General features: G+C 42.7%; 2 protein-coding genes and 1 long non-coding RNA gene across 7 annotated transcripts in view; 1 reads left to right on the top strand and 2 right to left on the bottom strand.

The window, feature by feature from the left end:
* The window catches only part of RALGAPA2 (Ral GTPase activating protein catalytic subunit alpha 2), a 298,342-nt gene extending 283,989 nt beyond the window's left edge, over nucleotides 1-14,353 (top strand). For 4 of the 5 annotated variants that reach the window (XM_038398015.2, XM_038398014.2, XM_043512164.1 and 1 more), the window contains one exon: nucleotides 11,802-14,353. In XM_038398015.2, the coding sequence (XP_038253943.1) occupies nucleotides 11,802-11,956 (155 nt within the window). In that variant the 3' untranslated portion in view covers nucleotides 11,957-14,353. Of the gene's footprint in view, nucleotides 1-7,008; nucleotides 7,049-11,801 lie in introns of all 5 variants that reach the window. The other variant, XM_043512163.1, reaches the window with a different exon arrangement.
* Nucleotides 385-23,942, bottom strand: LOC119854095. The gene is made up of 3 exons (XR_006280395.1): nucleotides 23,846-23,942; nucleotides 22,638-22,752; nucleotides 385-923 (listed from the first exon to the last, which is right to left on the bottom strand). It is a non-coding gene; the product is annotated as an uncharacterized LOC119854095 (long non-coding RNA).
* A 781-nt stretch (nucleotides 23,943-24,723) lies between these two features.
* Nucleotides 24,724-27,716, bottom strand: INSM1 (INSM transcriptional repressor 1). Its single transcript, XM_038398021.2, has one exon. It carries the CDS (start codon nucleotides 27,256-27,258, stop codon nucleotides 25,765-25,767), a length of 1,494 nt encoding a protein of 497 aa, XP_038253949.1. The 5' UTR covers nucleotides 27,259-27,716; the 3' UTR covers nucleotides 24,724-25,764.

Here is a 27,716-nt window from a genome sequence, read left to right as displayed (position 1 = left end):
TCTCGCCCCTGAACTGGGGTATTAACTGCCCCACTAGTGTCCTAGTGGAGAGGGAGGGACCCGGGCTGGCCCTCTATTCCAGGTCCCAGCCCAGGGGCCCTAGGGATACCGGTAAACTGCTTGAACTAGCAGTTCCTTCCCCTGGACTACTTCCCTCTCCTGCCCTTCTGCTTGTGGGGCTTCCTGCCCTCCCTCTGCACAAACCAGGCATCCCTTTACCTAGGATCTTGGTTGTCTTAGCCCACCGCAGCCCTTCTCCAAACTCTCCTCTGCTTCCCTCTGAACTGCTCTCTGCTCCAACACCAAACCACTCTGCTTCAACTCCTTCCCCTGTCTGAATGAAGCAGGAGGGTTTTATCAGGTGACTGGCTTCAGGTGCTTTAATTAATCTATAGCAAACTTTCTTCCCTCTACAGGGAATAAGGCTTCCTTCTAACACGCTCCTGCTGCCCTCTGGCCATGTTGTATCACACCGACCCGATGCTAATCCTTCTGTCTTTATTTACTTAAGTATTGCATGTTACAAACCCAGCTTTTCTTTCTCAATCTTTTCATTAAATGAAGGAAATGTTAACCCAGTTACAACCAAAACACTCTGATGTTAGTTTTGCCAATCAGTTTCCCCAGCCAAACTTGGACAACAGAGAAAGGCAAAGGAAAACATTTAAATATGTACTCCTTTTTATGGTCCAGCTGAAGTAGATAAGTAGTGACTGTTGTCAAGTTCAGGTAGGAGTTGTGCTTTTCTCTGGCAGGCAGACTCCCTGGTACATCTTAGGTCAATCTGGATGGCTGGATTGAAGGCAAAGTCCTGTTGCTAGAGTAAGTTTTCTCCTCTTTCCCGGTAGCAGGATACAGTGGGGATGGTGTCAGACAAGCAGATAAAGACCAAATCCAGAACTCTCTAGGATCCATTCTTAAACCTACAAGACATCATGGCCTCAGGTTCATTGGACATGACAACCATTAGACTGATAGCTTGAGAGAAGGAAATAAAGGAAGGCAAAGAAAAGGAAAGACAGAATCGATACAGATCCCAACTATGGGTTATTCCTGATTTACACTCTTAGGCACTAGTCCATAGCAGTCTTTTTTCCAGAGATTTTCAGTGTTCTTCTTATTACCCAAGCAATCTTACCTCATAAACAATGCAGCTTTGATCAATCTTAGAACCTATTGACAAAAGGCCAGCTCTCTAAACAAAGTGCAGTGGAGTCTCCTTAGCATAGTTTCGGGTAAGTGATTTTAGTTCTTTCCCAGAGTACCAGGGAATAGTTCATAGGCCTTAAATATCTTAGGCCATTTATATACTAGTGGCTTTTGTTGGCACCACTATGTCAGTTATGTCACACGTCATGACCTCTGACTAACATAGCTAATACTACAAAAGTCTGTAGTTTAGACCTGGCCCTAGTCTTTTTCCTGTAGAGAGAGCAGATATCTCAGTTCCATTGTCCCAACATACACTATAATTAAAAGTGTCAGAATCTTTATAACGATTTTATTTGTAAAAGTTCAAATCACTGGATAAATCTGATCATCATAAAAATGGTTAAATTCTTGCATAATTCCAATCTCAAAGGGAAATTAAAGCAAGGTACATTTACAACTGTATTTTAATAATTACCTCAGATATGTGACAGATTACATTTAAACTGCGAATAATCCATATTTGATTAGAATTAAATGCTGAGACAGATAAGAATTCTATGAGCTGTGTCTCTCTAAACTTTAGAAGTAAAACAGACAGTATGCTGGGATTAGGTTAACAGGTCCAGCAAAAACAATCATCGTGTGAAATCATGGTTATTGGGCCAGAAGAAAGACCAGAAGGCCCTTGGAGGGAGGGACACCTTTTTTGGGTAATAAGGTGAGAGGGTCAACTGAGAAACAATTACAGCATAGAAATTCCTAGAAAGAAACTTCAACTTATGAACAGGCTTGTCTACAAAACATTTAGTATGTGGCAGTTGGGGTCAATCTGCCCTACACTAGCGTGCTATGTAGTATGTTCCTCTGGACCCTGCTGCTGTGCGCTAACCATTCCCTAGTGTGCTTTGATCTCCTCCCATTTCAAAGTGGGGTATATCAAAGCGCACTAGGGAACGGTTAGCGTGTGGCAGCAGGGTCCATACTGACCCTTAGTGCTTGGCAGGCTAGTGCAGGGTATATTTGCACCCCAGCTTGCCACAAACACAGTGTTTTTGTAGGCAAGCCTTAAAGATGTTCTGAAAAATAGGAACCTAAATTGTTAATCCCTTACATTAGGGACAGACTAAAATCTCCCTTTTTAGAGATACCATAAAACAGTACAATTGGGGGAAGAGGGTGTCAAATCTGAAAAGTCAGGCATATCAAAGAATCCTGAACAGTGTAACAGAGCTGTGAGTCAGGGAGGGAGGGGGCCATGACACAAGACATCTGAAAGGAGAAGTGCCTAACATGCCACATGTTGAAAGGGTCAGAAAGGAAAAAAGATACAAACTCTGGAAATGTATGGTGTATATAAGGGCTATTCATCTTAGAAAAGGAACAACTAAGGGGGTGGGTATTATAGTGATTTATAAAATCATGAATGATGTGGAAAAAGTGAATAGAGAACTGATGCTAACCATTTCATGCAATACAAAAAGCAGGGGCACTTGATTAAATTTATAGGCAGCAGGTTTAGTACAAACAAGAGCAAGTACTTTATCACAAAATGTACAACTAAACTGTGGAACTCATTGCTATGGCATGTTGTGAAAGCTAAAAGTATAACTTGGGTTCTAAAAAGAACTGGGCAAGTTCAAGGAGGATAGGTCCATCAATGGCTATTAGCCACGATGGTCAGGAATGCAACCCCCTCCTCAGAATGACCTAAAACTCTGACTATCAGAAGCCAGGAGTGAAAGACAGGTGGATTGCTTCATAATTACCCTGTTTTGCACACTCCTCTGAAGGTTGGGTACAAGACATTGTCCAAGATAGGATACTGGGCTAGATAATTCATGGTCTGACCCAGTCTGGCAGCTGTTACATTCTTATGAGTCTTGAATTGTTTTGAGTTAAGTCACTGCATTATGACCTTGAAGGGAAGACAAACTTCTAATCTTTGGGCAGGGATATTTGGGTAGATAACAGTTCCTAACCTGGAACACACTACTGAGGCAGCCACCTAAGAAATACCACCACCACAGAATAACTTATGAGGAAGGCTAGCCCAGTGGTCAGGGTGCTGGTCTCAGACTTCGAAGTCCTTGGTTCAGTTTTCTGCTCTGCTATGGGTTTCCTGTGTGACCTTGGATGGGTCACTTAGTCTCTCTGTGCCTCAGCTCCCCCCCCCTTGTTTACACAGAGGTAATAATATTTTCCTACTTCACAGGAGTGTTGTGATTATTAATGTGTTAAAGGTGGATACCACAGTAATGGGAGCCATATAAGTATGATGGAAAGTGAGAATTGGCAGGAATAAGGGACTAAGGTTGAATTTACAGATGAGAAGATGATGTTCTCTATCTTTTTGTTTGTTCTTAACACACACACAGCCACACTCCAAACTCCCTCAGATGCTGCTGTGAAAAGGGACAGTCAGAGAGAACATGTCCGCAGCTTATTCCTTTCAGTACCAAACACACGTGCCTGTAGTTTCCCAGTGATGAATCCTTTTGGGAAACTCCTGCCTTCACTCCCCAAGGAAATGTATTTTCAATACTTTTAGCATTTAATATTTTAAAACTAAGATTTTCAATGTCAAGTGAAAGAGGTTTGCAGCAAAGTTGCAGTCCATCTATATTTGTAGAGCATTCTTTCCTTGGTTACTGTATTTTTTTTCTTTGATTCAGGCATTGCGCCTATAAAATGACGTGCTTTATTTCAAGCATGTGTTTGATTTAAAAATTATTTGGAGAAAAGAGACACTATCATGCACTAACTGGACAGATGATAATGTCAGTATTATTTGTATAAGGAGAATCCTTTTATCCTCAAAAATCATGCACTTATACCAAAGTGGTAAAAGAGACGGAAAGAAGAGTTCACATGAAAGTTTCAGAACCAAGACTCAAGAGTTGGTTGAGAATGGCAGATAGCTAACCTATTTCTATTGGTTTGACGTGAATAAAGTTGTAATAAAATGAAAAAAGATGACTTGGAGTATCTCTTCATTCAAACAATGAGTGTTTAACTTAGGTTAGCTAACTCAGGTTAAAATAGCAGTGAAGACACGGCAGCTAGGTTTTAAACTCAGGTTAGCAGCTTGAGTTGAAGCCTATAGAGGAGCCTGGATTGAACTAGAGCTGCTAATCTGAGTTGAAAGCAGAGTTGCCTTGTCTTCACTGTTATTGTAACCCAAGTTAAGAACACACTTTTTGCACTGAAGAGATACCCTACGGATATATCTACACTGCAGTTAGACACCCTATGGCTGGCTGGTGCCAGCTGGTGCAGGCTTGGTCTACGAGGATGTTTAATTATGGAGTAGACATTCAGGCTCAGGCTACAGCCTGAGGTCTGGGATCCTCCCACCTCACAGGGTCATAGAGCCCGAGCTCCAACCTGAGCCCAAACATCTACACTACAGTTAAACAGCCCCTTAGTCTGAGTCAGCTGGCATAGGCCAGCCATGGGTTTTTAGTTGCAGTATAGACATACCCTTAGATACCTAAACATCAGGTGCAAACTACTGCCAGAGCGTGGAACTACTGGTTTGCAGGACTAGAGTTAGACAAAAAAGGATCATAGGCACTTCTCTAAATGAGGCCCTCTCATGGCTCTGGCCTTCCTTGCAACGGGGCAGGAGCAATCCAATAAACTTATGTGATGGGGAGTCCTCCACCACTTCTCTTCAGGTAGGCCTGGCCCTACTCTCACCAGCTGTCCCTATGTTGGCAGGTTGAGTTCCATCCGAGAGGTAGGGAGAATTCAACCGCTACCCACCAAAGCAGAGACTGCTTTGCCAACACCACCTCAGCAGAGCTATGATCAAGTAACTGCTGAGAGGGTGTTGTCAGGGCTTCCCACAGCGCAACAGGTATCAGAGTTAACAACCCATTAGACACCTGAACTATTCAGCTTTCAGGCTTTCCGCAGACTCAGGCATGTATTGCTCTATCAGTTACACTCAGAACCAGTCTGCAAGCTTTTCTTGTGAAAAAAGATGATTTGTCAACTTGGTCAAAATTTCCCCATTTTGTACTGTGCTGTCCATCTTCTGCTTCCTTTTACCCTTCCACCCATGAGATATTAGTGATAAAGCAATTTCTAGTTTTGCCAAACACCCCTGCCCCCTGTGTTCAAAAATAATGAGTCAGGCCTCAAAAAATCTTGATTTGCTTAAAAATCAGAATGTTTTTAAAATAAAAAATGTGGGGGTTCTCTTCATTTGTTTTTCTGGTGTTTGAGCCTTTAGGGTTCACATTTTCCAAGTTTTCTTAGCACCAATGAGGGCTAGAAACTATTTTTAAATGGAAGATGAGATTCTCATCTAATAACATGACTGCAAGAGTTGGGGCTTTCAGAAAAAACACCAAATACTGCAAGAGTCATGATAAAAATTTTGATGGTTGGCAGCACTGAATTCTTGTGTGTATACCATTTATCAAACTATTTGAGGTGACATGCACTATGTTCATCTAAAATGTAGTTGTTGAAGATACTATTAAAAGGATTCTATCAACTTGAAAACCACATTTTCCACTGAATAACATGCATCTGTTTTTACAATAACTCCTAAAATTATTGGAATGGAGAGAAATTACAGAGAAAACAATATTTTTTCAGTTTATTTATTTTGTACGTTTAACATCCCTTCCAGTCAGTTTCACTGTTCTGGTGTTGGTCAGTTGCACTTCCTGTCTCATATTCTAGGGGGATGAAATCACCCTCATAAACTAGGAGAGCTCACATGTATGTTCTTCCACAGCAAATGCAAGAGGGTGTTAGCAGAAAAGCTGAAACTGAGGCAGCAGGCTGGCATATAGGCAAGAAGGTGAGGGGTAAAAAGGAATGGGACAGAGCGTATTTATTGGTATTGCTCAGGACTGCCCTCCCTCCCCAGATGGAAAGAGCCTTATAAATATCAGCAGAGAAGAAAAAACTCTCTATTTTTTTTTTAAGGATTTTAAAAAAAAATCTACATGCAGTTTAAAGGTGCTCTATCAGAAACTTGAATTATTTTAAACTGACTTCTTTTAATTTTCCAGGGATCATAAACCATTCATTAGAAGTATAATTTTCCTCTTTATTACAACGTATTGTTGTAATCCCCTTTTAGACATAATGCAACAGAAATATAAAACCTGAGATCCATGCACAAAAGCTATGTGCAATTGCACAATACAGCTATCATAATTTTTCTCACAAATCAAGTATTTGCTTATGCAAATGATCACAGAATCATCTGAATCATCATTTGTTCATGCAAATACCTTATTTGTGCATGCGGTTGTACAAATTGTATGCACACCCATGCACACAATTGTACATGCATTTTTGCATGCACAAGTGGGCTTCTACATTATAAAAATGTAGTCCAAAGAGCTTAACATTATATAATCATTTGCTGATTTTTAACTTGACCAGCAGGTAAAAGCTATTTAAATCTTCATGAAACTTCAGAGTTTACCACTCTTGGAAATTATACAGCCACTAATTGACTGACAAGAACAGAGCACTAGAATGTCTATAATTTCATAGTAATGTGCATGTAATATGTCCTTAAACTGGGTGGAAATGATTGTGTGCTCAAATTTTTTCTCCATATTTCAACCAATATTGGAGAGAAGAATGGGTCCACTCCTCCCACTTACACCTCGCCAGATAACAGCACTAATGTGAACTTTAAAGAATATCATTATTTTCCATTTATGAATGATATCTTAGTTACTTTCTGAATGTTTAGTTTGCTTTACGATGCACAGTGTTCTTGCACAACTAAATGGGTGTAAGCAATGTCTATGAGCACTATGTCATAACAGAGCAGTAGGTGTGCTGTTCCTTTATTTATATGATTTTGTTTTTTCCCTTTAGATTAAAATATGTAAAGGTCTCATTACGGTAATTGACAAAGGTAAGAGTGACACCTCAAGCAGGCTACAGCACTGGCATCACGCTAGATTTACTAACCAGCTTCCTTCCTTCCTTCTGTTGCTAATATAAAGCTGAAACAACTCTTGGTTTGTTTGTGTGGTTTTCTCTCTCTCTCTCTCTGTCTCACTGCAGTCCCACCTCATCTTCAGGCCAGGTCTCTCCTTCTTCCCCCAAAACATGAGTTCCAAGCTCTGTGCTGGAAAAGAGCGACCCTGACTGTGCCCACCTCTGAGTAACAGCTCTAAGAGCCCGGCTGCCTGCCCTGTTAGCATCCCCCTGCATGTCTGAGAAGCCCATACTTTTTTTTCATTCTTTCTTCTGCTCCTGTTTGCTGCAGGCGGAATCTGACACCAACACCTGCCATAGTGGAAAATGTCTTTGTTGCTTTGCACTTTTGTTTGAATTGCTGCAGGGGAGCCAATGGGAGTTGAGTCCATTTACTTTTTTTGTTGGCTAAGCACCATGGAATAGGATCTTGAGATGGGGCCGATAAGGAGCGGCACGTGCTGTGCTGGCCCTTTGAGTTAGCTCAGCTTAATAAGGGCCTCCCTTTCTGGGGAGGGCAGATTGCTGAACTTGGGCCTCTGAATGGAACAGCTGGGGGAGGAAAAGAAAACAAAAGAGGGGAAACACAGAGTGCCCTGAACCTGGCGATTGGGGGTGCAGTTTAGGACCCGGAGAGCAGGCAGGCTGGCCGGCCACACGCCAGGTGTGACCTTTGCAGGCTCCTCAGTTCTGTTTGTTTGTCTGGGCAATTTCCAATGCACTGATCGAATGGAAGGAAGCAGCCTGACAGCAGCATGCTGGCTGGATACGCTCAGCGCTCAGCGGTAGCCTGGGTTTAGGCAAAGAGGGCTTGAAACACTGAATTAACTCCTTGAATCCTGATTCACAGATGGATGCAACCCAAGAGCCTTTAAATAATAACCTGTCAAACTAGAAGCTCAATGGATTGATGAATGGTTATTTATAACCCACATTGTATCATCTAAAAAACGTTCCATGCTTATACATGATTGATTGTTTGTTTTACATTACCTGAAATGAGGATTTTAGGTTTAGAGTATCTTTTGGTATGTGTTTGTGTTTGAATTACGTATTTCAGAGGGCGAAAATGGAGCCATCTATGAATCAGAATCTCAGACGCTAATGTTCATTATTTAGTGATGGACTTTTTTACCAGGGCATTTTATAATTGCTTTGATGAGTTAGAACTTTTGTGCTGCCTATTCTCTCCTCCCCCCCCCAAAAAAAAAATTTAGAATATAAATTTAGATAAACCTCCTTTGGGCTATTGGAAAATCTTGAAATCTCATTGTAACCTTTACATTAATGTATTATTTATTTTTACATATGTGGGTATTGTCCTGTTTCCTTTCACTAAACTGGTGCATAGTTAAAGTGGGCTAGAGTATGTTATCTGAATAAAGTTCCAAGCTTCCATTGCTAGAAGAAGGCCAAGTAATTTGAGTTCATGCCAGACAGCTTGCAAGTGGAATTACAATATTTGTATGAAAGCCTTTATCTTTTGTGGTTATTACTTGCTCATTCTGCAGCTGCTGTCTACCTATCAATCAAGATGGTTTAGAGGGAGCTTCAAGCTTGATTGCATAGTTAAGGACTTGCCAGAAGAAAGTTTTGACTGATGGAATGTACAAACTCTAAAGGCTAAAGGAATGTTGGGGATGATTCTAAATGCTTAGGTGTGGCTATGCCTTCTTACACACTGTTTGAACTGCACTGCTTTTCATCTGTGCAGGACCTGTATTGTTGAGAGCTTGCATGACTATTGCTTCAGCTTGCCCATTTGGTGAAAATTGTATTATTTTGACCATCTGCCATTCTGCTTAGCTGCAGGAATGTAAAATACAGCACATCCCCCCCACCCCAGCCTCCCCCCACCCACTTTCTTTCTTTCTTTCTTTCTTTCGGAAAACACAGCAATTTTCCAGTTCTAAGCCAAAACTAATAGGTCCACATTTTTCACAGAAAATGTCTTTGCATATTAAATCACATTTTTCACTTATTTGGAAGTGCTTTTTTTCTGCTCGAAACAGTTAACTGACTTTTTACTTACCAGTTTTATATTTTATCATATGAAATGTGAGCATCGGGTTTGTTAAGTAGTTTAAGAATTTCAAATGAGCAGTAAATGCTTTCAGATTAACAGCAACTGAATTGTCCTTTGTTTTTTCATGCATTAGAATGATATTTATTAACATAGTTGCATTTAATGATTACAAATTTCACTCGTCATAAGTGCTGTGTTTTAAACCTTACAGTAAGGAAATAAACTGAGACACTGACTGTGCTGTTACATTTCCAGACTTTGCTTCTGAGAGGAAGTAAGATTAATACAGGCATCTAGCTCACAGTGGTGCAGCTGAATTTCTAGAAGCACTCAGAAGACAACCCAGGATTGCTTGCAGCTACACCACTGGGAGTTGCTTTTTGTGTAATTGATTTGTGAGAATCTGTCTGCTAAACTTATAATTTATGAAATATACTTTCTGTAAAATATCTTAACCCCTTCAGGCAGGAACTAAAGCCATGGAGTCATGGTTAAAATGCCAGCTGCAGTCATTAGAATGTGTCAGGCATCAGGAAAGAATGATTCAAATGAAAATGCTTTAGTTTAGAAACATACTGGGCTAGATTCACCAGTGCGCTGAGGCTGCTTTCCACTGCTCCAGCAAAGCAAAACTCCCGTTAGACTGGGTTTACAGCTCCTTTACACATCCATAGCATGCGAGGGAGTCTGGCTCATTAGTTTTATGGTCACTACAAGAAGGGATGGGATGAAGTAGTTTAGTGGCCCTTAGCATCAGGTTTAAAATACCTAGAACCATATGTTCAAATCCCAGCAGACTCAAGTTAGTCCTTTGTCTTTCCAAGATAAATGGAATATCATGCAGTTTACTACATGGGTATCTTTCAATTAAGACCTTACAAACTGATGTCCTGTCTTCTTTTCTTGGACATGAAAGATTTCCTGATAGTTTTCATAAGGGCATGGTTTACCTCATGGTTTCTGGGCCAGTTATTTCCCTCCTCCCGCTGTTGTATAGTGTGCTATTCAACCAGTTGGTTGCCAACTTCCACTGCCGATGTAATTCAGTAGCAGATGCATTTCAGTGGTGGTGTTTGTGCACAGTATCTGCAACATTTTGGGATCATTCAGGATGCAAGATTCTATAAACGTGTAAAATGTTATCTTAACACAAGTAAATTAAATCCAGGTACAGGAGCAATCTGAAAATAGAGTATGTAGATAAATTAGAGATGGGCTTACGCTGCAAAATGTAGCTCTAGGTCTGAAGTTTGTGGATGCTCAGCCCTTTATAGACATGGACGCCAACTGTGAAATTTAGATCCAGATTTGAGTTTGGATTCTGAATCTTCCTCCTCCATCCCCAGAGGTTTGGAGGTGTTTGGATAAGGGGCTTTGCTTCAGTTCCATCTCTAATAAAAATATTTGTATTGAGGATTTACAGGGAGGACTATACCATTGTTTAAAAATATTGTACCAGGAGAGAGCTGATGAAATGGCATTCGCGCTTACAGAAGTGTCCTGGGACAAGTCAAAATGACAGTAGCAACAACAGAACTGTGTTGCAGCATGCATTTTTGTATTCCTTAGAGCATGATTATAATTGCACTGGGGAAAGACAAGAGTTGCACACATGCTTTAATATTATTCATTTACTTTTGAGTTTAATGACTGTGTCCTCATCTGTTCTCATTCAGACAAGCTATTTAGTCCTGACCTCTAGTTATAATCACCTTTTGGGAATGAATGAGTTGTAACTTAAATGTGTAAAATAACAATCTGTAAATACATGTGGACTATATGGTAGCCAACAGGGATTTGCTAAGCTTTGCATAAAGTTCTTAAATAGCCTTCTTGAATACAACAGAAATTATGGTGATTTCGTTTACTGCTTCCTTAGTGGAATTGTTTAAAAAAAATGTTGCTTTTTTTCTCTTCACCATTAGCAGTTAAGGCACCTTTACTGTTGTAGTATGATCAGAAATAGTAATACTAAGGAAACTAATTTTCAGTCCTCAGAAACAGAGAAATTAAATACTGCAGAGCCATTTAGTGAAACACGCAATGAAAACTAGCACTTTTAATAATACATGTGCAAGAGGGAGATTTAGAGCTATATTGTACCTTGAAGCACCAACCTAGGAGTAGACCTCAGAGACACTGTGACCCAGAAACACTCCTCTGAGTCCCACACAATTCCTTCCTTGCTTTGGGGGCAGCAGTAAATTATATAGCCTCTGTGCCAGCACTTTGACAGAGTGGAGCCAAGACTACCCACTCCTCCACCCATCCCCACACACCTGCTCTGAGGTTGGGGAGGAGCTGGCGCAGGCAGCATCTGCTCATTCCTGCACTCTCAGTCTCAAGGTCTGGGTAGCCAGCAGAGGGGTGTGAAGAAGGTTCGTACTCCCCTGCCTGGGTATTTAGTTCAAGTCACAACCTAGCCTTTTGTTACCTTCTCTGGAAGCAGCCAATACTAGCCTCCTTACCATGTATGAGAAGCTCATTCTTAACCCTTAGGTTCCTTGGGCCAAACATATTCCTAGTGCAACTCTGGTCAATTCAGTGGAGTCGTACGGGATGAATTTTGGTTTCTTTTTTGTATCTTAGGAAGCACTTTCGTCATTGGACACATTCTATTGTTCTAATAATACTTTATTTTCTTTGCCCACTTACTTTTCAGGCTGTCTCGCTACGAGTGCAAGTGCTGATCTTACTGTAACCACAGGAATAGAGTTAGCAGAGCAGACCTCTCCAACGCTACCCAATGCCATGAAAAACAAAGCCTCTGGGAAACTTCGGCGTTCTGCTAGTGCTCTCAGCAAATCTTCAAATTAAAGCACTTTGGAAGGGGAAGCCTATTCAAGGGAATTAGAAGAAAAAAATCAGAATAAAATCATTTACTGTATCACTAGAACATTGCTACATGCTTTGGATGAGCACATAAGGAAGTGGCTTTTGCTATAAAATTACAGTTCCCTTGTGTGGCAAAACTTAAATTATTGATGGACAGCTATCACTTGATTTACGTGTCATGCATTACACTCGATTATTGTTGTCACCAAAATAACTGTCAAAACTGGATCTTTTTCAGTGTGTGAGGCATTTAACTGATGTGGGGTAACTCACTTATTTTCCCTTAGAATCTGTAGATGCAAGTACAGCTGTCACAGGAAGAGGATGCAAAGCAAGTATTGAAACCAATTATTTAATTTACTTTCATTGTGTTGATCGTTTAATCATTCCAATTATAGTTTAACACCTGTGTGTATATTAGCAAATTTTGTCTAAATGGAAAAGAAGTTTTCATTTAATTAAACATGATGGACTTTTTCTCTTAAGTGTGGGTGAATGACTGGGTGCTTTTCAGTATGTCATCAAGTGCTCCCTTCCTTTTCTGTTTTGAATTGATACCCCAGTACAGTTTTTGTGCATAAAAACCATAAGTATCAAATAGCTGTTTTAAGTAATTTATTTCATTTCTAGGAAAGTGCTGCTAATTGCATAAATCACCAAGACCTGGATTAAAGTCACTTGGCTTAATCTTGTCCTTTTATTCAAGGGTGCATGTCCCATTCATTTAGTAAAATCCTGAAATTGAGCTTGCGCTGACCCTCGCAGGATTGGGCCCTTTGTGGGATGCTGCATATTAACATACCAGAGAGCAGAATTAAGACCCCTGCATTCTATCTCTTATTTTTGGTTATAACCATCACATGCCAATGCTGGTAAATGTAAGGGTTTGCAGTTTTGGCATCTGTTAACAAAGATTCATAATTATACCATAAAATGTAATACAGGTTAGAGATGTTAACCTGTACAGTTTGGTTCAAATCATTTAATTATATCTGTCCATTTATTTTTTGATAGAAATCTTTGGACATAGGGTCATTTTGTCACATTAAATGTTGCATGTGCTTAATGCATAATGTGAGCTAATCACTTTTTTCTGTTTGTGTGGAAAAAATAAAATGACCAGTGATTTCATTTAGAAAAGCAAATATTGCACATTTGCAATAACTACTTTTCACCCAGCTTTGTATAACTGAGAGCCAGTACACATCTTCAGTAGCCACACTGACATAGCACATCAACAGCGCAATAATCTGCAAATTAAAGTATCCCTAATTAGTCCTAGATATTGTAATAACCTTCCAAGGACACATTACACTGTGTTCTTTTGGTGATCTGCATTATTGTGCAAATGTTTTGGATATAAAAAAAACCTCAGTACAATTTCAGTGAATAGTAGTTTTGAGGACTTAAGGGGAAATTTTTGTACTTTTAGAAAATTAATATTACCATAAAAGCAAGGAAAATAAGGGACACATACTGTAACCACTTAAACACTTAATAGAAGGTAGGGAATTCAGATTTAAGGCTGAAATTCCGTCATCATTTATGACTTTGTATTGCAAAGGTCTCTAAACAGATGTTGATTTTCCATATAATAATGCTGTAATACCTAGGAACAACAGGGTATGAAAGGGTGGAGTTTCAAAACTGAATTTCCTGACCCTTTTTTTTGTTTGGTGGAGGGACAGGGGGTAGTTGTCAGACACCTAACGTTACTGTAAGTTTGTTTTTTGACATTTTGGCTACTAGTGTTAGTATATATGTCTGATTTTTGTATCATAACCCTGTAATCTTCCTAATCTTCCTCAGGTCTAGTTAACATAGTCTCTGTTTGTGTTTATTAAGCTGGATGCACACCTGAAAAACTTAATGCGACTTCTTACCTGAACTGAAGGGGAGCTACTTTAAGTAAAGCTCAATGCACCGTTGGGTCGCCATTTTTATTTGGGCTTTTTGTTATTGCACTCAGTTTCTGTGTATACATTAAGTGAATGTTTATTTTCACGTTCACAGTGATCTGTGCTCATTCTCTGTAAATAATGAATGCTATTTGATAAATCTTTACAGTAATAAGTTATAGCTTGGCATTTTGTTATTGACTTTATGTATTAGTTTATTTGGTTCTAGTGGTAACCAGTTTATCAGGAAAAATTAAAATGGGATGCACTCATTATCCAGAGCAGAAACTAGAAATTGTTACTTGTGATGTTAGTACATAGTCTACACTAGCTAGCATGTACAGGTAAATGCCGCCAGCCTCCTGGCACAGAGCATAATTGAATTGCTGACATTTCTGATTGCCATTTGACTTTCTGTTCAAACCTTTTTCTTTGCATCTTTTTGATTGTGTGTCTATAAAATAAGTTAGAAAAAAATGTGTATTGCGTTATCTAATGTGTTTTCATTTTAATCATTGTTGGATAAGGAGTTACTGTGCTTAGTTACCCAGTAAAATGTGTGTCAAATACACACCAGGTAGAGTAGCTCAAAGAGCATTTTTCTGAATGAGACAAAATATTTCCTTCTAAAACGATACCAATCTCTAATGCAGGGAAGAATGAAAGTGCAGAATTATTATTTCCCTGTTATAAAAAAGCGTATTTTCTTTTTTAAAAAATGAAAATTAGAATCCGAAGGTTTTGGTAGGATAAAACAAACAAATACACCCTTTTCTTAACTCCTCAGAAATCAATTAAATTTCAGTTCACTGCATAATTCTGATTTAAAATATGTTAAATGTAAAAAATGTATCTCTGTGATATATACAGCTATTCTGGTCCTTTGTTTAGATGCCAAGTTAAAACAAGATACGTTGATCCTGTGGCAATGGATTTTATTTCCAATATTGCAATAATAAATGTAGATGTGAATGCATTGGATGAATATGGATACAATAGAGGGTCATTTGCTTACCTGCCCCATTTTTGACCACCTGCATTTTGGCTAAGAGAACAGAGCTATTGGCCAAAATTCAGACTTGGTATAAATAAATGCAATTCTCATGGAAAACTCCGGACAAGTTCATTAGTGACTTCCATGGTGAAATAAGTTACATATCTGGTTTAAGTGGTAAAACAATGTAACTGACGCAGATCTGGCATTCGTGTAATTGAAGCTGAGCAGCAGAATGGACTGTATAGCAGGAAGAACTGCTAACGTGAGGATGTAAGGTAGGATGTGGGAGGGTAAATTGGACTCCTGCTGAATACCGAAGAGTTGTACCTTTTTTTTGTCCTGCTTACACCATTCTTAAGCCACTGCTGAATTTGGCCCATTGTAGACTTGACAGACCGACATACAGGGGACCAGATTGTTCCATCACATCTGCATGTGCAGGTCCTTGAGAAGTCCCCTGACAGGATGATCAGGCCCATTTTGTAAGAGTGTATTATACTTTACAAATGAGCTGGCTTCCGACAGATGGAAGGTTTTGTTTAGCTTTTATCAGTGAAAACTATTCAGCTACCCAGCAACATACTTGCCTAGTCCAGGTTCCATTTGGCTTAATTAAACATCAACAACTAGATTTAATGTAATCTAAGGACAGTTCACTCCCTGCCCCTCATCGTAACAGTATTTGTATTTCCACAAGATTTCCTAGAAATTTGAAAACTATTATGACAAATATGCTCATTTCAATATTCAAGGGAAATCTCCAGAACATCTTCAGTATCTGATGACATGAGAAGACCTCCAATTAACCCTTGCATACAGTGACAATAATACTAGTGTCTAAAAATAGTTGGTAAAATTTTGGGGTGAGGGGGTCACCTTTTATAAATCATGAGACTAAAGATATTTTTCAGTTTGTGTTGGACGAAACTCTACAACAGCTGTGGCTGAAAATTCTCTCCAACTCCAGTTCTCTTGACAGTTTGCTTCATAGTACCCTTAACTGGGGAAATAAAATACTCCAGAAGTGTGTGCTGTTGTGATGCAAGACCTTATTACTATAGTGCAACTCCATTTGGCTAAGGTGCTGTAATGGATATATTTTTACCATTCAGTTGTCAGTAAGATAATTTACAAGAACAAGACATCCAGGAATTTTATATATAACCTCCATATACCTCCATATGTGTTGGGTAGATACCTTTCCCAAAGTGTAAGGGTAGTCATATAGTATAAGTGAATTGTGCTTACACAATATTTCTTTTGTAAATGCTTGTATTCTAACAATGGAGGGAACAATCATGGTATCTTTAGAAAACTCAGGAAGCTTCCCTCCTTCAAAATGCTGCATTCTTCAGCGTGAAGGGGCAATTTTGTATCCTCTAGTAAAGCAGGAGAATTGAGTCTTTTAAAAATGCCTCCAGGAACCAGTAAAATACAACACTTGGTCGTCTCCACTCATTAGGAAGGGAGTCTGTTTTCCTTATGACAGGTTTCAGAGTAGCAGCTGTGTTAGTCTGTATTCGCAAAAAGAAAAGGATGCATCCGATGAAGTGAGCTGTAGCTCACGAAAGCTTATGCTCTAATAAATTTGTTAGTCTCTAAGGTGCCCCAAGTACTCCTTTTCTTTTTGTTTTCCTAATATACAACTGGTTACATGGATATTTCCACAACAGTGGCTTTGCTTTTATCACAAGTTATAAAGTCACGGTTCCTGTTGCTTTTACTAGAAAAGGATGCTTGAACAGCCTCAATCTTTTATATGTTCTCCTATTGGGCCCATCTGTAATGTCCAGTATACGGAACTGTGCAGAATCAGGTGAAGTGGAAACGGCTGTGCTTTGTAATTTTCTTGTCTCTGAACATACCAAACAATCTTCCCAGTCCATTATCCTCAAGAAAGTCGAACAGTGGAATTTCAGAAAATAAATTGTCACCTCTGAGACTGGATTCCAACGTGTCACGAACCACACTAATCCTTTACCAGTCTACGGTCTAGGTGACTATCAGACCTAAGGCCCAATGCCCAAAGATGTGATGATGCAGAGAGCCTTGCCTTCCCTTACACTCCTGGGCAGGGGCCAAGAACAATCCCAGTGGAGAGCATAGGCACAGCACCCAGCTCATGCTAACAGCAATACTAACTTCCCAAAAGGGGGAAGGGTAAGAGCATCCCACTCCCAGCAACCATGCTGGCCTAGCATGGAGCACAGTGCATGCTACACCTTTAAACAGAGTGGCAAAGCGTCATTGCCGCATGTGCTTCTCCAGAGCCACAGTTGAATTTCCATCTGGGGTTCATGCTGTGCTGGAGCCTCTCCTCAGTCCCCCAGTGTGGCTAATGGCTTAGAAAGCACAGTCCAGCCCTTAAAAGGCTTTGAAATGTTATCAAATCTGCATTTGTGCTTTTAGTTTGGGATTGAATGAAAGAAGAAGGGACAAACTCCACAATGCACACTCATGTAATCCTGTGCACAAATGATGCACTCGTGTCGCATCCTGTGATTGTTCAGAAACCATGTCCCAGATTATTTAGCTTCTTAGGCACTGCCTCGCTTGAAGCCATTTAATACATGTCCTAGGATGATTTCTGGGAGAAAGTGAAAACAGCCCTATTGGTGACTTTCACTGGATAGGGCAGTTACAACTTTTGCTCCTCTTAGAACTTGATTGAGAAAGTTGGTTTCTCAGATTGTTTTGGGCCTGAGTCATGCAACTCTCACACAAGGAAGGTCAGAGTCATCCCTCGTGTGACCGTATCAAAATCAAAGAGAGTCCCCAAGGGTGAATTCACCCTTTCAGACTTGATAAGAACTCCTCATGGGAGCAAGGTGTATTCACTAGGAATACAGGATTTGATCCTTATCATCAACTAATAATGTTTGACATAATGCTTTAAAGTCCAAAATGCAATCTGCTGCAATTAGCAAAGCCTCTCTCCCCTTTTGGGCAAAGCTGTATAGCTCTTGGATTGCCTTCAAGTGAAATGTTCCGCAAGGCCCCTAACTATCCGTATGTCAGAGAGAGATTTGCCTGAGTGAGGAGTTCCGAACTGAGCCCAGACAGGGTATTCAAGGTAATCAAACTGATTCTTCATTGGAATGTTACATATTTTATTCACACAGATGGCTGTCTCCTTGATGCACATAGGCAATTCAGACTGAAATTTGCTCCATTTCATTTCATTTCCCTTGCTGTCTGTAAGCCTAGCCTCCTCCAAAGGATCTTTGACTACTGAACTTAGAGCCAGCACTGCCACTGGCACCCTTTCTCTGGATAATATTTAGAAGCATTCATTGCAGCACTCAGCTGCCTGTAGTAAGTACGTTTGATCAATATTTTCAAAGAAATGGCCCTTTGGATAAGTGCAGAAGTGAGGCCCTCATGAGAGCACTTCCACTGTATTGAACCTGGCAAGCATTCTCAGCCGTAGCCTCTGGCATGGTTTGAACCAGCAGAGGCTGTGCAACAATGGCATTATCTTCAGCTTCCTCTGAAGGGAGTTTTGCAGCATTTTGCTAATAATAATTACAGACCATTACCAACCCCCAAAGACGTCATTTATGTACCATTCAGTGTAAGAAATGCTTAATGAGAGTTCCTCCTCTTCTAAGCCTCATAACGCCTTGTTGCAGAGTGATTTACATGAAAATTCAAAATGATCTGTTTCTACTGTCGATTTTCTACTCTACAGAGAGTTCACATAGGAAAATGAAGGGGGTCAGTTCTCTCAGTCATGACGGGAATGTTATGGGGGTATTTGATTGTTGGTGGGGAAAAGGACCCCCCCCAGTGTCTATATTGGAGAGATTAGGGGGTGAGAGAGTTCTCTTAAATAGCCTTTGGGTTAACTTTTGATACTGAAATGGAAAGTTAATCCTACATAGCAGGAAATGAATTCTAAAGTCATTTTGTTTGTAAAATTATTAGTGTGATCTGAGAGTTAATTAGTTTGAGCTGCCGAGAATGGGTTACATGTGTTCTGTTTGTTATGCTGTAGTGTTAGCAAAGTCTTTAAAATTCATTTTGTGATTAAAATTACTGGTTTTGGACCAAGATTTTTTTAAAATGGAGGCCTAAAGTTAGGCTCCTAAATGCGTGATGAGATTTTCAAAAGTGCAGCCAGCCAGAAGCTCCAATTCAAGTCAATAAGAGCCTCTGAAAATCAGGCTACTAATGTAGGGTACTAAATATGGATATAGGTGACTAACTTCAGGCCCCCACCTTTGAAGTCTGTCTTGGGAAATAATAGTTTTATGACTATTTGCTGCCTTGTAAGCAATTGGGAATCAGCTCTTCTTACTGACAAGGGCTGGCAAGCTGAGTCAACTCTACCAGAGCCCAGCTTCTAAGGACAATTGGAAAAGGTTTAAATAATTGCTAGATACTCCAGAATTGAGAGACTGTGTAAAATGTTTGTTTTCTCCAGCACTGATGGGGATGAAGACCCTGTTGCTGTGCACACTTTTTTCACATGGGAGTGACTAGACATGAGTGTTTGCAGGACAGGGACCTTAATTTGTTTAAATAAATAAATAAAATTTTAAAAAAATGATATGTATTAAGAAATAAGAGGGACATTTTCAAAGGGCAGTTAGCAAACCACCTCCTCAATGGAATTTGAGCATTTAAGTTCTCTTTGTGCTTTTGAAAATCTCACCTGTCCTTTCCCTATATGCATGTAACATGCATGAGATTTAGTTGATCAAAAGGGAGAAACCCCCAACCCTGCAAAAACTTGCACACCTGTTTAAGTCAAAAGTTAGTACCTATTAAGTGTTTGCAGGATCAGGGTCTTAACATTGTTACTACTGTATTGGTATATGTCAATGTTCCCATCAGAAATATGCCTATTATCAGGAGGTTGTTGCCTGCTATTCGTTCTGGAGTATCTTGCTCTTATATGGCTCCAAAATATCTTTGATGTTTACATTTGGGTGGGTTAATGTTAGATATATAAGAATTGGAAAAAGTACAGAGAAGGGCAGCAAAAATGATTAGGTATACAAAAAAAGATTCCATATGAGGAGAGATTAAAAAGACAGACTATTCAGCTTAGAAAAGAAACAACTGAGGGGGAATATAGTAGAGGTTTATAAAATTATGAATAATATGGAGAAAGTGAATAAGGAAGTGTTATTTATTCCTTCACAAAACACAAGAAGCAGGGGTCACCCAATGAAATTAATAGGCAGCAGGTTTAAAACAAACATAAGGAAGTACATCTTCACACAACTTCCAGTCAACTTGTGGAACTCATTGCCAGGGGATGTTGTGAAGGCCAAAATTATAATTGGGTTCAAAAAAGAATTAGATAAGTTCCTGGAGGATAGGTCCATCAATGGCTATTAGCCAAGATCCGGGACACAACCCCATGTTCTGGGTGTCCCTAAACCTCTGACTGCCAGAAGCTGGGATTGGACAGCAGGGGATAGATAACTCGAAACTGCCCTTTTCTGTTCATTCCCTCTGAAGCATTTTGCAACGGCCACTGGAAGACAGGATACTGGGCTAGATGGACCATTAGTCTGACCCACTATGGCCATTCTTAACTAATTCATTTGAATAGTCAAAAGACATGAACAACTCAAGAATGGTTTCAGATACTCTAGTCCACATTGCCATATGCCTGAGCTAGTGCACCTGCACAGAAGTGAGCAGGAGCTAATTTTGTAAAATGAACAGTACTGTAATGTGAATGCAGTGCTGGCTAATTTACAGGGCATTAATTGTATGTTCCAATTGAAACTGTATCATTATTTGATCCATAACAAGTCTCTCCACCCATGAGATTTTTCTTTTCGTTTCCAGCATGCAAAATAGCAATAAGTTTGATGCTCAGGATTAATGATCATCTAGGGTCTCTTAACTGTGCTTCAGGCCATTAACTTCTCCCCTTTACATCATCCCTGAGAAATGATCCACATCATGATCCTTATTGCTTAAACGATCACCCACATAGTGAAGATCAGCACTGAGTCCTCTAATGATTATGGGCCTGATCCTACAAACACTTGCCATCAGACAGAGGACCTGAGCAAAAGCCCATTCAAGTTGATGCAAATTCTTTCCATAGACTTTAATTGGCTTTGGATCAGGCCCATTGCACCTACTAACATGTGAAGTTCCGTTGAAGTCAGTGGGGCTACTTGTGCTTTAAGTGTTTCACGGAATAAAGGTGAACATAAGCACTTAACTATGTGCTTGTCTTGAACATTTGTGTTTCCTGAATCAGGGCCTATATGATTAACGATTATGATAATAGCATAAATGTCCCTAAATAGAAATGTATACAATGGACCAAACCTCTTAAGTCTGCCAAGTAAATAGCATTGTTAAAAAGAATCTAAGTATCCACCAGATGGAGGTGCCAGACATTTTGAGATTTTTTTTCTTTTGAACTAATATTTTAATTTACATATGAAAAACTATAGAAAAGAGCAGTAAAATGCTGGCTTAACCCAACAACGTATGAACTGTTGCTGATGTATGCCGTTAATCTACTCTGCTGTACCTTGGTATTACAACAGATATGTCATCAGTTACTACAGTGATCCAAACTTCTATGGACTTTCAGCTTTAAACTGACAAAAGCCAGGCAATTCAGAGATAGGAGAGAATCTTTGCTTTGCTTTGAAATAGTTTTATGTATAGATTAAGGAAAAAAAAGTAAACTTTCTAACCTAAGAAGAAAGGTGATGTAAAATTAACACTTTGCACTAATCCACTTAACTTCCCAGGGCATTGTGAAAAATATTGAATATGTATTTGTTTATACTAGACTATGCTAGCTTCAAAGTAGTTTTCTCATTTCTAGAAATAGTAACCGATCCTTTTCTAAAAGTAATGTTAGGCAAAGGTGTGTTATGCTGGAGAGGGGGCACTTACTGTTACAGGAGAATCATTTAAAATCAAGTTTCATAACTGAAGGATACATTCTGAAAACTTTTCCAATGTTACCTTACCTCACCTGACATGTCACTAGGCAAAATGTATTGATTATGAGAGTGCTGTATTCTGCAGTGGGGTTACATGGAAGATGTGGAACTCCTTTCTGCATGGTTTTAGTCTTGACTTGGCTTTAATGCTGAACAATAATGGAAAAATCAGAATCCAGAAGTACAGTCACATTGGGATGTCTGTACATATCTTAGACTGCATAAGATCATCTGTTCAGTTATAAAAAGCAGGTGCTACAATGTCCTGTTTTGGTGCATTTACCTGTATTATAATATCTGTAAGATGAAAACCCATGCTTGAAGTGCCCATATTTCTGGTTAATGTATCAAAAATTTTTATGATGCAAATCTGAAATCTTTGTTATGTGAGCTTTACAGTGAACTAAGTTTCATTAAAATTATTTAAAACGGTAATTGACATGTGTATGTGTGTGTGTGTGCAGGTTTGAGATGCTTGGATGAAATGCGCTAGATGCATCAAGTCCAAATGTGCTGTTACTTTACCAAAACTTTACCAAATGTGCTGTTACTTTAGCCTTAAGAAAACCACAGTGATATTCCAAGTAATGAAATACAATTTAAATTATACTGTAAACTCTATAATAAAACACTTGAGTCCTAATTCTCAGTTACCCTAAGGCCCCTTTACACTGTTCTGGCACACTAACAGGGCCTTAAAGTGGGTATAAATATAATTTATTGGTCCCATTTCACTGCAGTGGAAGCAAAGTTAGGACAACACTGAGCACTTCTGAAAATCCCACCCTTGGGGTTTTGTTGTTGTTGTTTGTTTTTAAACCTATACATATTACCTGAGAGAGAGGATGCTGCAGAAAACTGTACTTTATCAGTGGATATGTGCCTAAATATCACCCTGATGTGCATTTTCACTAGACCAGATTGGCTTTTCACCATGGGCACGTGCACCTAACAACAAGGAAAGGCAGTTACTGATAGGTTACACAGAAACCTCAATAATCAAACAACACTATGTACAAATCATAAAACAAGAAGATGCATGTCAACACTCACCCTCAGGCCCATCTGCTCACCATTTATACATGCCAGAAGAAAAGATTTACAGCTTGAATATGCAATTTTCCAGATGCAACAGATCAGGCCCCCAAAATGCTATTTGAGGCTGATCACAATGTGGCAATAGAAGCATGGAGATGAGAAAAGCACTTTCTAGGGGCACGTGTTAGGGTTGCCAACCGTCCGGTTTTCGACCAGTACGCCCAGTCAAAAAGGGACCCTGGCAGCTCCAATCCACGCCCTGCCTGCCATGGCTCTGCACAGCTCCCAGAAGCGGAAACATGTCCCTGCAGTCCCTCATCCCCAGTCCCACCCCAGAAACTGAGGTCTGGTCTACGTTACTATGGAAGTGTCTACACTTAGATTTGGTTCCTGCCAACATAACTGCCCCACTATGTTGACTTCTTAACTTCACCTCCATGAGCAGCATACGGTTGACGTAGTTACAGCCACTCAGTATCAGTGTAGACACTGTGCTGCTTACTGGCTTTCAGAAGTCAGCCCACAATACCCACACTGACAGTGTAATCCAGGGGTGGGTAAAGTTTTTGGGCCGAGGGCCACATCTGGGTGGGGAAACTGTATGCAGGGCTGGGGCAGGGAGTTGGGACTACCTGTGCAATCTACGCTGCTCTGCGCCAGGGCTAGTCTGTGAATGCAGTTCCCCTGGAGGGTGGGTCTCCGCTGCAAGGCCCCCTGCAGATCAGGGCTCAAAGCGGTCGCCTTCGTGGGGGTGATGCTATTTTCTCCGTGCTTCACTCCTGGGTGTTTGAATCCGTGGGGGGGGGGGACGCTAGGTTAATGGCAGGCGGGCGAGCCACGAAAAGGGACATGAAGGAGGGAGCCGCGTGTTTGCTTGTGATGCGCTCTGGATTGCAGCAGAAACGCAGCTAAAAGGACTAGCCCAGACGAGCATTAATTCCAGCCAGGGTTAAGGGCAGTCGCTCTGCTGGTGGCGGGGGAAAACAATACAAGTGAGAGTTACCCTGAGAGTGTCTCCACCGTGATTTCCTGCTGTTTCTGGTCGACTCCAGACCCTTCAGCCAGTGGCTTCAATGTGGTGGGCAGTGCATGTATCTAGCTTCCCCCACCCACCGAGAGGCGAGAATAAGAAGTGCTTTAGAGTAACCTTTCTCACCTGGGGCCCTGAAGCCGAGCGGCTGAAGGTTTCTGCAGAGGGGCTATGCCGGTGCTTAGACCCTGGCGCTAGTGAAATGAAAGTTGAGATGGCTGAAACGCTCACTTTCACCTTCGCCACCGATCAGCTGAGCGCGCTCACAAGCCATATGCTAGCGCTGATCATTACAACGGAGGGGGTGTTGGTTTTTTTAATTAAAAAAAAATTAGCTCTGCTGTGTCTGTGATTTGGGGCTGGAGCTAACGTATTGGTTGAGTCAGGCCCAGGCCATGAGGCAGCCCTCAGTGAGGAGCGGTCAATTAGCAAGAGAAAGGGGATTAGCCAGCCTGACCTCATCTTCAGCCCTTCCCCTTTGTAAGGCATCGCTTTACAGTAATTTGCTTCCTGGTAATTTTACCAAACGATGGACAAACTCCTCTGGTCTCCCAAGCTGCGCGCTCAAAGAAATAACGATTTAGCAAATGCCTAAAGAGCTTCGTTCTTCTTGGTGGGTTTAAAGCTGCAGGGGAAGGTGTAACTAGGCTGCCTAGGTTTTCGCTTGCGAAGTCACTGAGCGCCTTCAAAGGAGGTGTGTGAAAAATGACCCCCAGAGCGATATTTTATGTACCACATAGGGCTCTGTTAGCTCTTCCTTCTTTTAAGCTTAAATGAATACTTTATTCTTCGTTACAGAAAAGTAGGGAGGCTTTGATTAATGAGAAATATGAGACGCGAAAGGATGTGTATTTGAATTTGAAAATATTTTATTTGAATAGTAAATAGTTATACAGTTGAAACAGTTCTATTGAAGCATTCTATAAATAGCTAACAGTTAAGAAAATAATGTGTGTAGAAAAGAGATTGCATCTAAAAGTAAGAGCTGTCGGTTGCACAAGAGCTGTCTGCGCCCCTGGAGCAGGATAAAATGGTTAAGATTGTGTGTTTCTACGTAGAAAAGTTAAAACCTTTTAGCAGATCCCTTTAGAACAAGATCTTCTTCTAAAATGCACAGTGAAATGGCAGGACGGGGAAGGGGGAAAGCGCATCAAAATATTCACGATCAAATAATATCAATCTTCATAATTAATATAAATAAATAAAGAATAAATAACAATTACTCAAATCAACATATACATATAGTCAGCTTGTGATTCTACCTCGCTATGGACAAACAATCGAAAAAAGAAAGTTGGCAGGTAATATTTAAGGCAGTTTCTACAGCATTTTCTGGAGACCATCAATAGTAGAGTCAAGGCATTTGTGGCTATACTAAAGAAAACAAAATGAAGCAGTTTTATTTGTTCACATAAAAGGGGGTGGGGGTGTAAAGCCAGCTTCCAGCAGTTCACAAGCCATAATAAAGCTAATCATGTGGTAAATTCAGTTTACAGCCTGTGAAATATAAAGGCATTATTCTTCGAGATTGACTTTAAAAAATAAAAATAAAACCAACAACCAATCCAACCCCTAGGCTAGGTACACAGAGAGATGGGGGCAGAGGAAAAAAAACAGAAAGACTTCCTAAGGATCAAAGAGGGGCTGCTTTTCAGAGGCTGAGCTACAGTAGCAAGGACGGAGGAATCACCACCAAGGAGACACTGGCACAAGTGGATTTTATTATTACTCCCCCCCAGCCCCTTTGTTTTCATCTATAGATAAACCAGGCGCTGGAGAGGGGGGTGGGGAAATCAGCCGGGGTCCTGGAGAGCTCGGCTCTGCAGGGCGAAGCCGGCCCGAGGCAGCTGCCAGGCTGCAGCCCGGGGGGCAGGAGGGGGCGAAGGCACGGCCTAGCAGGCGGGGCGCACGGGCAGCTGCAGCAGGATGACCTGCCGGTTCTCCGAGGGGTGGCACTTGTTGATGTGGCGGGTGAGGCCGGGCGAGCTGTAGAAGGTGGCCGGGCAGTACTTGCAGGGGAAGACCTGCGCCGAGTGCAGCAGGCGCAGGTGCCGCTCCTGGCCGCCCTTGCTGGGGAAGGTTTCCCCGCACACCGGGCACAGGTGGCACTCGCTGGCAGCCGGCGCGCCGGGGCCGGGGCCGGGGCCGGGGCCGGGGCTGGGGCTTTCCTCCGGGCCGGGCCTCTCCGGGCCGGGCCCCGGCTCGTGGCCCAGCAGGTGCTTGCGGAGGTAGGCCTGGCGGCGGAACCGGCGGGCGCAGGTGGGGCACTCGTACAGCCCCTCCTCTGAGCCGGACTCCGAGCCGCCGCCGCCGCTGCCGGGGCTGGGCGTGTCCCGCTCGCTGCCGCTGCCTCCGGCCTCCTTGGGCGGCGGCGGCTGCTCCTCGGGCGCCTTGGCGGCCGGCGGCGGGGCGCTGGGGGCCGGCCGCGGCTTGTGCCAGCGGCGGTGCGAGGCCAGGTTGGCCGGGCAGCTGAAGACCTTGTCGCACTCCGGGCAGCGGTACTCCACGCGCACGATGCGCGAGCACTTGTGCTGCGCCAGGGCGAAGGGGTCGGCGTACTCCTCCTTGCACAGCTGGCAGATGAACTCGCCCAGCGGCCGCGGGCCCGGCCCGCCCGCCCCCCGCGCCCGGGGCGGCTCCACCGGCCCCTCCTTGATCTTCAGCCCCAGCACGGGCGACGTGGTCACCTCGTCCTCGAAGTTCAGCTTGCGGATGGCTTTGGCTTTCTTAGCTGCCGGGGGCTTGTGCTTGCCGGGCTCCGAGCCGGCGGGGGGCCGCTTGGGCTGGGGGCGGCCCGAGGAGGCGGAGGGGGGTAGCAGGGCGGACAGGCTGCGGGTGCCGGCGCTCGCCTGGCCGTTGCAGTGGGTGTCACTGTGGGTGCTGCTGGGCATGCCCTGGGCGCTGCAGTGGGTGTCCCTGTGGGGGTCGCTCTGGGCGCTGCGCTGGGGGCCGCTGGTCTCCGCGGGGCTGGAGGAGGAGACCCACAGTTTGAGCTCGGCCGGGGCGAAGAGCAGCGGGTCCATGGTGCTGGGCATCGCCGGGGCCGGGAAGGACTCTGCGGAGACCGGCGAGCCCAGGTTGAAGCTGCGCTCCAAGGATTTCTTCTCGTGCTCCTTGCTGACCGGCCGGGTGGGGCTGTACAGCGCCTGGCACGCGGCCTCGGGGGTGCCGAACTGCACGGGCTTCGGAGGCGGCGGCAGCGGCGGCGGCTCCCGGGGCGCTGCGGCGGCCGCCGGATCTAGGCCGGCGCAGGGGAGGGGCGGGGAGCAGCGCTGCTGGCCGCCGGCGAACAGCAGCAGCTCGGGCTCACCCTCCTGGCCGCAACGGACCCGGTAGGAGATCGGCGTGGCCCTCCGGTTCCTTTTCACCAGGAACCCCCGGGGCATCTTTGGCGGCTGGGCCGGCGGGGAAGGCACTTGGGGCGACGGCGACAGGGGCGCGGATCTGCAGCAAAAGGCTTGTGCGTCTGGCTCCAGCCGGCTGCCTCGCTCAGGCTTTGCTGCCTGCTCCTGCCATCCAGTCCGGGCTCAGCAGCAGAGGGACAGACCCCCGACGTGCCGCCGCCGCCGCCGCCGCCGGTCCCCCTTTGCACTTGTTGTCTAGTGGGCGCCCCGCAAATGGGTCCCGTCTGCCCCTGCCCGGATCGCTGCACTCTTTTTAAGGGGAGAGGATGCCATTGTTCGAGCCTCCTGCTCCATCCCCGAGCCAATCAGCGCTTCCTGCGGCTCCTATGGATTGGAGGAGTGTGGGAGGTGCAGGCTCGCAGAAAGGGGCAGGGACAACGGGGTCGCTTGCTAGGTACAGCAGATGTACCTGAGGGGTTTCTCTCGTTCGCTTTCCTTTC

Source organism: Dermochelys coriacea, chromosome 3 (genome assembly GCF_009764565.3).
Source record: "Dermochelys coriacea isolate rDerCor1 chromosome 3, rDerCor1.pri.v4, whole genome shotgun sequence".
NCBI classification, from domain to species: domain Eukaryota; kingdom Metazoa; phylum Chordata; order Testudines; family Dermochelyidae; genus Dermochelys; species Dermochelys coriacea.
The sequence above is the reverse complement of the archived record's forward strand: the minus strand, read 5'-3'. Positions and strand labels throughout refer to the sequence as shown.

Coding starts and splice junctions, on each gene's coding strand:
- INSM1 (XM_038398021.2), bottom strand. CDS start 27,258: ATGCCCCGGGGGTTCCTGGTGAAAAGGAACCGGAGGGCCACGCCGATC.